The sequence below is a fragment of the Zootoca vivipara genome, chromosome 7 (genome assembly GCF_963506605.1).
Source record: "Zootoca vivipara chromosome 7, rZooViv1.1, whole genome shotgun sequence".
NCBI classification, from domain to species: domain Eukaryota; kingdom Metazoa; phylum Chordata; class Lepidosauria; order Squamata; family Lacertidae; genus Zootoca; species Zootoca vivipara.
This window is the reverse complement of record NC_083282.1, coordinates 44,238,252-44,251,216: the sequence shown is the minus strand read 5'-3', so window position 1 is coordinate 44,251,216 and position 12,965 is coordinate 44,238,252. Positions and strand designations below refer to the sequence as shown.

The window sequence follows — 12,965 nt, the reverse complement described above, 5'->3', positions numbered from 1 at the left end:
GAAAGCTTATGCCATAATAAATTTGTTAGTATTTCAAATGCGACAAGACTCTTGGAGAATTTTTCTTAAGAAGTTATGGAACACTCTGGAGATTTAAGAGAAGCATGAATGAGCATCATTGGTGTGGATAAAGTCCAAGAAATCATGCTATTGTATCTGGCTGAGCTGGATTATCTCCGAGGTTACTTTTACTTCTATGATTCAGCTGGCACAGCCTAAACACCTTAGGTCACAAAGAATCACATATCTGCATGACAACCAGAACTCTGAATTAATGGAAGGGAGTGTATTTTCCTAACTTCATTTTTTTAAAAAACAACAACAAAAAACCTCACAACAATCTCGAATTAGATTTAACCAAAATGTAATGTAGCTTTTTTCCTTATTAAAACCATCACCAGCACGGTTTTAGGAATCACAAGCCTGCAGCAATTTCAAACACCAACCACTATAATTTCACTAGGAGTGATGTCAAATGGATCCAGCTTCCTTTTCTGATTCACCTAACTTCTGGCTTTTCTCACATCTTATTCCTCTCCAAGAAACAAAGGAAGTCCTATGCCAGAACGAAGTAGGGACAATACCTCTCAGCACTGGAAATAATGCATAGTACTTAAGCTACAATCCTATGCATGCTTATTATGATAGGAAGCTGAAATGAAATCTGTGTACTGTAATTTTATTCCTGAACACACAGGCAAAGGACTGGGCTGCAAGTTTTCTTACAGAAGCCAACATAGAACCAAAAGCTAAAATAATCAGTTCAAAAACATCAGGAGCAAAAACATTAACTAAACATTTAGTGTCAGAAAGCGATAGAGAAGATAACATTTTTAAATAGATGAGTTTACGTGAGATTATGAATACAGATACACGGTACAAAGAACTTCCAATAGGAGGAAAGGGAAAGGAAAAAGTGTGTTCCTGATTCTGCAGCCTAATAGCAGGTAGCTCTCGATTCTTAACAAAAACTAGCCTTATAAAAACGACTCGCTTAATGGGCACAGCTGAACACAGTAAGAGCAAAAGTTTACACCCCTCCAAGTATAGTTCTTTGCTTTTCCAGGAGAGAAAGCGAGAGAAGAACCAAAGCCAGTCCCACTGGAGGGAAGAACAATAAACTTTTAATACAGATGCCCGACACTTAAGAACCACTACGATTGGAAACCTAAACGCAATTAAACTTTTTTTTAAAGCCAAGTAGGTTTTGCTTCTTACCTGGTGGGTCCATTTCGATATAAAATATCAGCTCAGTTGAATACGGCATCATCACCTCCCTCCAGTCCGTGTCATCGCGATCCATATCCCACACTGTATTGTACATTGTGACAAACAGGCAGATGGGCGATCTCTGGGATCCCTCTTTGTGAACTTCTTTTCTTTTAAATAAATTGAACAGCACACCACAAAATAAAGCTTAACCGCCCATAGCACGTACAAAAAAAGGGGGTGAGAAACTTTATTTAAGAATAACTCGATGGCTTCCTCTTCAGGAAAACCACTCCCCTCTCAGGAAGCGAGAGGAACCAAAAGAAATGTTCTTTTTTTTTATTCCCTCCTTGCTTCGGGGATACTGAGGGTGGAAAGAAGCCTCTTAGTCAAAATATGCAACAACAACAAAAGCGTGTGGGTGGAGGCAGAAGGAGATTTTTTGTTTTGTTTTGTGTTGGTTAAAAAGAAAAGTTTGAGGAAACTGAATGTCGCCCGCTCTCTAAAAACACCGGTATATATTAAAATATTAATCCTTCTGCTCTTTCCCAAAGCGAGTGTGCGCCAGTGAAGGGGAACGTCTCCCTTCTCTCTGTCGCCTCAGGGCAGAGCCCAGCGCCGCCAGTCCAGCAGCACCGCTGCCCCCCTCGAAGCCCAGCGCTCACTGCTGCAGGCAGAAGCAGAAGCAACAGCAGCAGCTCCCGACCCGCTTCCCGCCGCGCACAGGCCCAGCGTCGGCCCCCGCGCGCTTTCTGGTGCTCGGCTATTCCCAACCCCACTCGGATTCATTTTAAAGAGGCTCTGAGGAGGCCCCAACCGCCGCCAACCGCCTCTATGCCGGGGATGAAGCTCCACCCACCCGAGGGGGGGGAGAAGTGGGTGAGGGGCAGAGCGCGGGGGGGGGGAGAGAGGAGAGAACCCCGCCCCCAGTTCGGTTAACCCTTTCATGCTTGCGCTGAAAGGGTATTTCACCTACGTAGTCTGTCTGGACGTGCGAAGAAACCGAAGCCGGGAGCCGGGGAGACTCTGCTTCCAACTTTACTTCCACCTCTCTTCTGAGAGTCCACACACATACTGAAAGTAGGAGAGGGTGGGGTGGGCAGCGTAGCGATATGAGGGAGATAGGCTCCCGCTGGAGCAGCAAAAGATGGATAGGTGTCCCCCCCCCAATCGCGCGCCTGCACCCTGTGAATTTAGACCCCGGTGCACAGAGGTAAATCGCCAGCATCGGAGACCATTCAGAGATAGGATCGACTCCCCCCGCCCCGTCTATATCCCCCTTTCCCTCCCAAACGGCACACAGGAGACGATGCACAAGAAAGTACAGTATGTGCTTACTTGCTGACTGACATGGGTTAACGCACAGGAGAGTAAGCGGTATGTTACCGTTGACCACATACTTCCTACATGTTTTGTTGGTATGGTCCAGCTTTGGATTTGCTTGCACTGGGACTGTGAACGTTTGTAGATAATGCGGTTGTGTTGTGTGAAGCCTGAAAGGACTATATTTTAATGTGTGATGCGTGTGAAACTGACACTGTCTTACTTAATGTGTGCATGGTGTTTCACTGTGGATGTGCAGCCATATAATATGCTAAGTGTGTATGAACATAACTGAAGCCATAATCAGCAGCCCATCAACTACAGAGCAGTTCCAGTGTCTCCAATGGGATTACTCCAAATTTGGTGGGATGTGGAGACTCCAGTCATGTGTACATGATCTGGTTTATGGAGACCTGTGAATGGGCACATATACGATGGTTGAACTTGTGGGGATGTGAAATTGCCAGCTTGGGTATAAGAGTCATAACTGTTTTAGTATCTAATACATTATAAAAACTTAATTTGAATGGAAGCAAGGAACCAGTGCATGCATTCTTGGTCCTGCACGGCAAATTCTTCTACATGTGCATGAATTGGGTTGGCTACTGGAAGCAAAGGGAACAAAAATGTAGGGTGCTGCATGTACTGGGGGAGGGAACCCTGAAAATAGTCTGGTTGGTGTGTGTGTGTGTGTCAGAGAGAGACAGACAGACAGACAGACAGACAGACAGACAGACAGACTACCAAGCCCAGTTTATCTGTGCCTTCTACATAGCAGTGGCTAGGCACATCTAATTCTGGTTGGTTGTGTACATTTGTTACATGCATAAGAAGCAATATGCTCCAGTCACTCTATTAAACTCAGTGAAATTTCTATAGGTGAATATTGCAACATCTGTGACTGAGTGTATGGGAATTGTTTAATCATATGTGCATGGTGCATATAATGTGGTGTGGCTAATTATGGGCAACTGACTGAAAGTTTGTGACCATGCAGTCCAATTGTGGCCATGTTTACTTAGGAGTCACAGGGGCTAATTTCTCCAAGTATGAAGTCATAGGACTGCAGCCACATTTGTGTATGTGGCAGATTGTGGATGATGCGGTGTTTGTGCCTTGGTGTGATGTAATATTTGGAAGAGTGCATAATCAATGTTATTTTATATGCATTTTATGATGGTGGAACTGTTATTGTAAAATTCATGTTGTGTAGTTTGTTGGCAGGACACATTAGACAATGACTCCCATAGAATTAGCTGCTCATCTAATACTTTTAACATGTATGTTTTGACCTGTCTAGTTAGGATCAGGTCCTACGTGTGAAGTCTGAAACAACCCGGGTCTGTTGCCCATCCTTGCCAAATACTGATTGTAAAATGCTAGGCTGCAGTGCTATTTCTGCTCCCACCTCCCTAACTACAGTATTTAAAATCTAATATTTTCTGTGATGGTTATTCACAGAAACTGGTGTTTACACAATCATTAACATTTTGAAGGAGCTATCCCATAATATTCAGGATAGTCTAGGAGATAATCTGGTTCCAAATGTTTGTAATATGCTATGCACATGTGGAATCATTGAATACTCTCAGAGAAAACTTGGTTTTAAGCAGCATCCACTTAAGTGAATGGCAATTCACAATTATATTTGTGAATAAATATCCTAGCCATACAACATTGTTTGTTTTCCTTAGGGATATCATATTGGAAAACTCTGTACACTACCATATCTGATGTCTGCACACATTCCTTAATGCTGCATGTTCATGTTGTGTACATATATTGGGGAAGCTATAGCCAATCATTCCCTGATTTCACATCTGTGGAGAAGCCACTGCCTTACGTAGTAATCTGTGGGTACCCTCCATCTAGCAACTATTGTTTTTAATTAAAAACTTAGGTTTAACGTATGGACAAGACCATTACATCTACTTTTCTAGTTAAAACATGCTTTGTGCTTGGAGCTACCCATGTTATCTTGATGAGTCAGCTTAAGTTTTGCACATGTGAAAATAGTGAAGTAGTTTTAGGATATTCTTCAATGTCCCTGTCTTCAAAGACAGAACTACCGTAACTGGTTTAGAGTTTTGGGCACAGGAGTTTGCGTATTTTACTCAAAGGCTGAGCTTCTTTACCCTGCCGCAAATGAAGGCAAGTTATTGAAGCAGGTGGCAAAGTAACAAGACAAATAAATAGTCTAGGTATGTTTCTGAACTTTGAGGCATGAGAGGTCCTGCTTTGATTAGGATAGCTGCAGAAACAGTATTATTTGTTGCCAGTGTAAAATATATGCATACATTTCTACCTTTCCTCTCCTTATTTTAAGGCAAGAAGTCGCATATTACGTCTCTGGCTTGCTGCCAGGATACACGCCAGCTCGGCAGGCGAGTAGAAAGTGGCGGGGGGGGGGGAAGGAGAGCGCGGATTAGTTAGCCCAGTTTGCGAGAGCCGCTTTGCTTGTCTTTTGTCTGAGAGGAAGCATCGAGTTTGAGGATTGGCTGAACGGCCCTCGGCAGAACTACCCAATAGGAAGGAAAGAAATCAAGCCGGCCGGATGGCGATTGGCTGGAAGCCCCAGTTACTAAGCGGGACAAAGAAAAGAGGGTAAAGGGAGTGGAGAATGAAAGAGCTTGCAGTGCCCACCTCCGTTCTTCCCCATCAGACTCCACCCCCCCCCGCTTCTTCCTTTCGCTAAATGGTGTTTTACTACTCACATGAACAATAGACACAAGTGATGCATTACGAATGCCACCGATGAAATCTGGGCACCTCCTGGGTCGGCTGAAGATGTCTCAAGATCTAGCCGTCCCATACAGAATATTCGAAAATAATTTAGAGGCAACGCGCAGCATTAAGGAGAGCTATGATTTCAAACACAAAACTGCACACAACGCTCGCTGCTCTGCTCCCTCACCCGCTTTGCTTTCTTTTTTTGGCGTTCAGCCCAGTAACCCCGCTGCCCTTTCCAGCTGTTTTGAGAGATGGAGGCGAGCTGGAACTTAACACTTCAACGTACAACTCAAAAGATTTCGAGTGACTTTACAAATAATAGTAATATTGAGTTCAGTTCTAGTCAGATACTCTTAAGGCACTTTATAACTACATGTTCCTATTTAATCACTCCTTTTGAATGAACGTCAGATCTAAAGAGATGCCTGGCCACAGCTGAGAAATAGCGTCTGTCAATTGTACAGATAGCGAGGTAATAAGAGCAACCTTCAGAAAATGGGAAACAAATCTTAAAAGGGGGGGGCAGTGATTGTACTTTTCGCTGCATCTAAATCAGGAATAGCTAACCTGTGGCCTGGCAGATGCTTGGCTACAACTCCCATTATACCTGACCATTGGTACAGAGTTGGGGGGCAACATCTGGAGGGCAACAAGTTAGCTCCCTCTGTCTTAAATATCTACTGTATTATACAGGTCCAGATGATGTGAACTGAGATTTACTCCAATGACTGTCAGCATGATCCTAGTCATGTTCATTCAGAAGTAAAGCTTACTGCATTCTGTGAGGTGGATGATTTCTTAGAAAGTCAAGAATTGCAGTCTCTCTCTCACACACCTTTAAATTATATTGTTGTGCTTCCCCATAATCGGATGCTAAGTCTTTTTACACCAAAGTAAGCCCCGCCTGAGTTCAATATAGCTTGCTTCTGAGGAAGTAGGCTCAGGTGAGGAAGTAGGCTCAGGACAATTTGCAGCTTATGCAGCGCTACTGTACTTGTTGCAGCTGACCCAAAACCAGAGGTAATGTGATGCTGTAGTCAGGCTGCAAGCCAAGAAAACTAGAAACAGCACTTTGCAATCATTTTTCAATGAGATGTTTGAAACTACCTTTAGTCAGTGTGTAATAGATAGGCCTCAACAAAGTTCAGTTTTTGAGAGAAAAGGAGTATCTCTTTAAGTAAAGAAAGCAAGAGTCTTCTAGAAATTTTAAAACAATGGCAGGGTCACAGGAGCACGGCTTGGAAGGACACATTTACTTGAATGGTGATGGGTGGAATTAATTTGATGTCAAATGGTGATGTGGGGGAGCTCATAGATGCTTGAAGTTACACACAAATTTGGCATCAGAATTGTTATATACCTATCTATTTCACAGAAAAAGACATTTCTGCCTGTAAAATGTCACTGATTCTCTTCACAACTTTCACAGTTTTGATGAATGTGCATGATGTAACCCTTCCTCCGTGAACTCAGCACACATCTTGAGACACAGAGCTTAATTAAACCACAGCTTCAAATGTAACATTGGAAGCAGTATTGAAAGAGACTGCTTTTCTTCTTTTAAAGGTGTCGTTCATTGCTCTGAAAACCAAGCAACTGATAATTTCTCCATCCATAGCAACACATATTATACATTCAGATGATACAATATTTGTGCCAGTTAAGCAATCCCCCTGCTGATGGGGTTTTTGGTGAATACTAAAAATGAATAAAATGGTGGTGTTGAATAATTAGAAGCCTACATTCACTTTACAGAAGTATGGCAATAGAGACTTTTAAGTTTACTGCTGCTGTTTGAATAATCTCTATAGGAAGTACTGTAATTGAAAGAAAGCTGCTGCTACAGTAACCAGATTCCTTGAGGGAGAGAGAGCGCTGCATAAAAGCGTAGCTTTCATTCAAGTAATTCACTCTAGATAAATTAATTTTATATCCATATTACTCTCTGATTAATCTATGATAAGAATATATGCCCCCTTTTTTAACATTTTAAATAAAAAAATTAGAAATTATTTCAGTATGCTTCTGTTCAACATCCTCTAACAGAAACAGTGAACCCCAGAAGAATATTGTCAGACAAAGGGGGGGGGAGAGGTCCTCCAGATCTTGTTGACTCCCAACTTCCATCCAGCCCCATTCAGCTGCAAACATGACCAATGGTCAGGAATGATGGCCAGTGGAGTCCAGCAATTCCTGTTAGGTGACAGGTTCCCCACCCCTGATTTAATGCAATGACATTGACATTCAGTGTAAATGTGTGTAGTAATCTTCTGTCATCCTAACCATGTCTACTCAGAAATAGTTTTCAGAAGTAAAAAGAAACAAACCCATTTAAAAACAAAACTTAAGGGAGGGTGGCAAAAAGCCCACAGACTGAGCATGCTCTATTGGCAAATAATCTTGACTAATGGAGTGTGGGAGGAGGATGGAATAGAGCAGGCATCCCCAAACTGCGGCCCTCCAGATGTTTTGGCCTACAACTCCCATGATTCCTAGCTAACAGGACCAGTGGTTGGGGAAGATGGGAATTGTAGTCCAAAACATCTGGAGGGCCGAAGTTTGGGGATGCCTGGAATAGAGCATCTGGAATTCTGAAAAGGAGCACTCCACACTACAATATTTTGTTGCAGGTCCCACTTGTATGTATTAATTGCAACTAAAAGCAGAAAGGTATACCCAAGTTTACTTTATTGTAATTAAACCCCTTCCATCAATTCCATTATATATAGATATAGAGATAGCTAGATAGCTAGGCCAGATAACTTTGCACAATGTTCAGATAACTTGCTTTAATAGAGGGTTTTCTCCATGTGTCCTACACACAGCCCAAACATGCCATATTCCCTCTTAGCCCAAGCAGTATTTTACTGCTGCAGGGTCCCATGATCTTTGGTCCCATATAATAAAGGTGATGATATGATGAAAATCTTAAAACACTAGAAAGTTTAGAAACCAACACTCTTCCTGCTCTCCAATTCAACAAAGGTTCACATTGTCAGCTGCTATAAACTCTCTTTCATTTCCTTGCGTTTGACAATTTGTACTTTGAGGCAGGATTAAATATTAAAGACCCGAGTGTTTTCATGTGTTTTGGAAAAAGCCAGAAGAACTTCCAGCAGAATATGCTGAACACAGAAAAGCCATTTGAGCCAATCTGCTGGGTTTCTTTTGGGCAATGCTATGAAAACGTGATAACCAGCGACCTGATTTAGGCTCCAACATGCTTCTACAGCTATACAGTATAGGGCGAGAGTATGTGGTGAATTACTACCTCCCTGGAGATTGAAATTCATCTAGCACTGGTGGAAGAATAGCAAGAAAGATCTCTTAGTGGAAGTACACATTTGATAGGAGAAGATATGGGCTGTGTAGCCCCTCTTGAGCACAAAAGAGAGCAAAAGTCCTTTCATTTCCAGATTGGGTTCCTTGGCATAAATGGCACAGCTTGCAGAACATGGGTGGTACCCCATGCAACTTTGCAAAGGTGGAAGGTCGATCAAGCTTCATTCAACACTGCAACTCTGAATAGCCCTAAGTCCTACCCTCTTGAAACCCATTTAAAACCTCAGAGCTAGAATTTGGATTGCTGATCTCAGTGGGCAGCTCATTTAACCTATTGGGGAGATGGTGGGTAATGAAATATTATCTTTTCTCATTTGTGCCCCTTTCCCCCCCCCCCAAAGTGACATTTCCCACCATGGAAGCATAGGATCCCTTTGGAGACTGAATAATAATAATAATAATAATAATAATAATAATAATAATAATGTTTATACCCCACCCATCTGACCACTCTGGGTGGCTTCCAGAAGAATATAAAAAATAATAAAATGCCAGACATTAAAAACTTCTCTGAACTGAATTAAAAACTTCACATGTTTTCTAAAAGTTGTATTATTCTTGATCTACCTGACATCTGATGGGAGGGTGTTCTACAGGGAAGGCACCACTGCCAAGAAGGCCCTCTGCCTGGTTCCCTGTAACTTCACTTCTCACAGTGAGGGAACAGCCAGAAGATCCTTGGAAGTGGACTTCAGTGTCTGGGCTGAATGATGGAGGTGAATGATGGCTGAGGCCATTTGGGGCTTTAAAGATCAGTAACAACACTTTGAATTGTGCTTGGAAACGTACTAGGAGCCAGGGAATATCCTTTAGGACTGGTGTTATATGGTCTTGGAGGCCACTCCCAGTCACCAGTCATTTTGGATTAGTTTAGTTTCTGAGTCATCTTCAAAGGTAGCCCCATGTAGAGCGCACTGCTGTAATCCAAGAGAGAAATAACCAGAGCATGTACCACTCGGGTGAGAAAAATTGGAGAGAGATGTTAAAATTAATCTCCTTATGCAATTAATCAAAATTTGGTCAGCCTGCGTGTTTGCAGATATTATGCATTACCATGAGTGTGTGCATATGTATTCATATATGCTTATGTATTTGCCATCTCTTTGATAGACATATACACACAGTCCAGTCATGATCTCCTTAACTCTCTCCCCTTCCTGTTCTCTGAAAAACTTCAGCACAATCTGCCTTACATTCACAGTGATGCTGCAGTAAAAATACTCTAACTTTGACCCACCAAGTAGACAAACCATTTTACACACCACTGAGAAAAGCAAAATTCCCTCAGGACCAGACCAAACTGATCTCATCTCAGATAAATTTCCTTCCTGTGTACAAATATGGCTATCAGACTCTGAATGTGAAAGTAAGTCTGGACTGTTAAGCATCCCCCAGTGGAAATTTTCAAAGCAGTACAGCAACTATTATCCACATCTTCCAATATTATATTTCTGTTTGCAGTGGTGGCACTGCAAAGGAACACTGGGAAGTGAGGGGAGAGGACAAAGCAGATTCTGTGGGTACAAGCTCTGTGTTGCATGTCTGAGCTGTTATGGATATGTGGGAAAAGCTTTTTATTATTATTCTCATTCAGCGACTGCAGTTCTAGCTGAAGTCCCCAACAGTGGCATCCATGGTCGTCTTGTCAGTTGTAGTGGTGGGAGCACGAGCAAGTAATTTTTCTGAAGAGATAGTTGCCTGCCTTTGTCATGGCTTATCAACAGAATGGCAATAGTCAAGTTTTGGAGTGACTCTATTACTTCCATTTTTTCCTTTTGGCAGATTTAAATAAAGATGGCAGTCTTATTTATTCACTCTGCTCCAAGCTTCAAATGAAATGTTACCATGCCCTGTTAGCCACCCAGCACAGAGAGAACTGTATTTACATAGTGAAGGACCCATATATATTGTGCCTGCAGATTTTATAATAAAATGAGAAACAGCCACGCATTGTTAATAAAGGCAAATGAAACGGGAAAACAAACCCTTAGTCAAAACAGGTGCTAATAGTGCAAATCCTATACATGTCTACTTAGAAGTAACCCCTACTGAGTTCAATGGGACATATTCCTATCAAGTGAGTAGCCTAAATGATTTCAAGCCTGTTCACTTAATTTGATTTGTGGCCCTCCTTGACATATTATCACTGGAATTTATCAGACTCCCAAATTGGTGCCGGCTGGTGTGCAGCAAAGTGATGGCAGGGGCAGAGTGTTCTTTTTCCAATGGTGAGTGCTGCCATCCCCTTTCCCAACAGATAGCAAACACTCTCCATAATACATCAAGATGACTGGCCATCTTTAAAAGGAACAATATTACTTGCACAAGATTGTCACAACAGCAAAGTGAGCTGTCTTGTATCAACCAATGTTGCAGTGAAACAGAGCCACCCAAGGGTGTATCAACCAATGTTGCAGTGAAACAGAGCCACCCAAGGGTGATGGTAGTTCCTGCATCCTTGAGGGGACATCTTAGGTTTGCAGGAAAAAAAAACTCAATTTAAAAAGAAACAAACTAAAAAAATGAGAAGATTGAGGATTGTTCACAGAACCCTGAGAGCAGGAGAGCAGAGTGCAGGAGCAACCAGTCTCTGTGCTCGGTGAGCATCAAACCTAAAACTAATGCATCACTGAACCCCGATTCTCTCTAGGTTCCTTTAATTTATTATGGAGCACACCCCATTTGAAGCTTAAAGGGTCTATTGGAAGTGATTAATTTGATTTGGAAGAAAATATTTCCTCTGATCCAAATTAACTCTTCCCCATATACTCTCATAAAAAGGACTACAGGACAGTATTTAATATAAAAGCTACATGCCTCCTAGGAGTTTGAAGGGTTTGGGAGAGGGGAGATACTGAGGAAGCCACAGCATTAGGCATCCCCTGGTGCCAGTTTCCTCCTGAACTCTCCTATACAGTCAGGGCAAGCTAACCATTCCACCCCTCAAGTGCTGGATTGGAGAGTTCAGAGACAGCTGCCCAGCTCTAAACTTGACTAATATTCTATAGTGTGAGGCGTTTCCTCATTATTTCTTCCCTCAACCCAGTTCCTTGAGGGGCCTGATCTTGTGTCTCATGAAAGTAGTCGTGGTAATTTGTTTGACTAAACTTGAAGAATCTAGCAGGATTTGGGCTAGGCTACATGCATTATTTTATCTCCTCCTCTCTCTTCCATGGGGAAAATGTATTTATGTATATTTATTAAGTGGGCCTGATGAATAATGTAGCCAGGTATCCCTTATTTCAAAAAACAAACAAACATGTCTTCTTTTAGTATAGGATAAGTTTCTGAGTCACCACTTATTCTATGAGCTCAATTATACTATCATTAAAATACAGAATTACAATCTATTTTGGAACAGGATGGACTTTCATGGACCTTTCTTTAAAATCTGTGTTAATACTTGCGGTCCTTGGAGGAGTATGTTCACAGGGCCAGAGGCTATTAAGTACTGTATAGCTCTTGCCCTGTCCACAATTGCTCTATCCATACCTCTTCTTGTGTACCGATTGTAACCAATTATGTTGCGTGTTAAGACCTTTAAACCTCCCCCTTAAATAAATTCAGACAAGATTCAAGTTTTGATTTGGTTTTTGGCAGAATTTAGGCCACAACTTTATTGATTACAGCAAGTGAGTGGTTCCATAGGCTCTGGTTCGACTAGCTCCCTGCACCATTGCAGGTAGTGCTGACCCAGGGCACCAGCATAGGTCAACCTAGGGTGAACACCCGGATAGGCAGAAATCCGGGAGCAGGCTATGTCCGCCACCCAGATGTCCCCCTGGACTCAGGCACAGGCACAACCCCCTCACAGGGTTGACCAAACCATTGAGTCCCTGGATTCCTTTAAAGGAATACCCTTCACATAGGGATGGCGAGAGCGTTTCCCCATCCCTATCACCTGAACCAGAGCCTATCCGCAACCTTACAAGTTGTGACGCTTTGCTTGCGAAACCCAAATGACACCAGCTAATCAGCCAAATGGGGGAAATTCCTGCCGTTCCCCTGTCCCAACAACAGACGACACACGACAGCATAGCAAGGTCAAGCACACAAGCCCTAAAAGTAGCGAGAGGTGGGCGGGTGTTACGATGCACGCACCAAAAGAGGAAGCTCTGGGTCACGTGCATGGGTATATATAGGTCCCTTGATACGTTTATCCTGCGTCCCATTGGCCCAATTGAACCCTATCCAATCTTACCCACCCACAACACAGGGTTTTGGTTGCCAGGTCTCACCGCAACACGTGCCCTCTTTAAGGGAGGACCCGATTTGTCTCTCATCCTTGATTGTACTTGCAAAGTCCCTGACTCTCATCATATGTCCGTGAGTAACTCATTTAACAGGGAAGAGATCTTTGC

At 42.6% G+C, this 12,965-nt stretch overlaps 1 protein-coding gene across 6 annotated transcripts in view; it reads right to left on the bottom strand.

The window, feature by feature from the left end:
• Positions 1-12,965, bottom strand: part of PIK3R3 (phosphoinositide-3-kinase regulatory subunit 3) — a 253,064-nt gene that overhangs the window by 47,995 nt on the left and 192,104 nt on the right. Inside the window, exon 1 of one of the 6 annotated variants that reach the window (XM_060276936.1) lies at positions 1,219-2,054. The exons of 4 other annotated variants lie outside the window; for them this stretch is intronic. In XM_060276936.1, coding sequence (XP_060132919.1) covers positions 1,219-1,324 — 106 coding nt within the window. In that variant the 5' untranslated portion in view covers positions 1,325-2,054. Of the gene's footprint in view, positions 1-1,218; positions 2,055-12,965 lie in introns of those variants that run through there. One more of the 6 variants, XM_035123282.2, reaches the window with a different exon arrangement.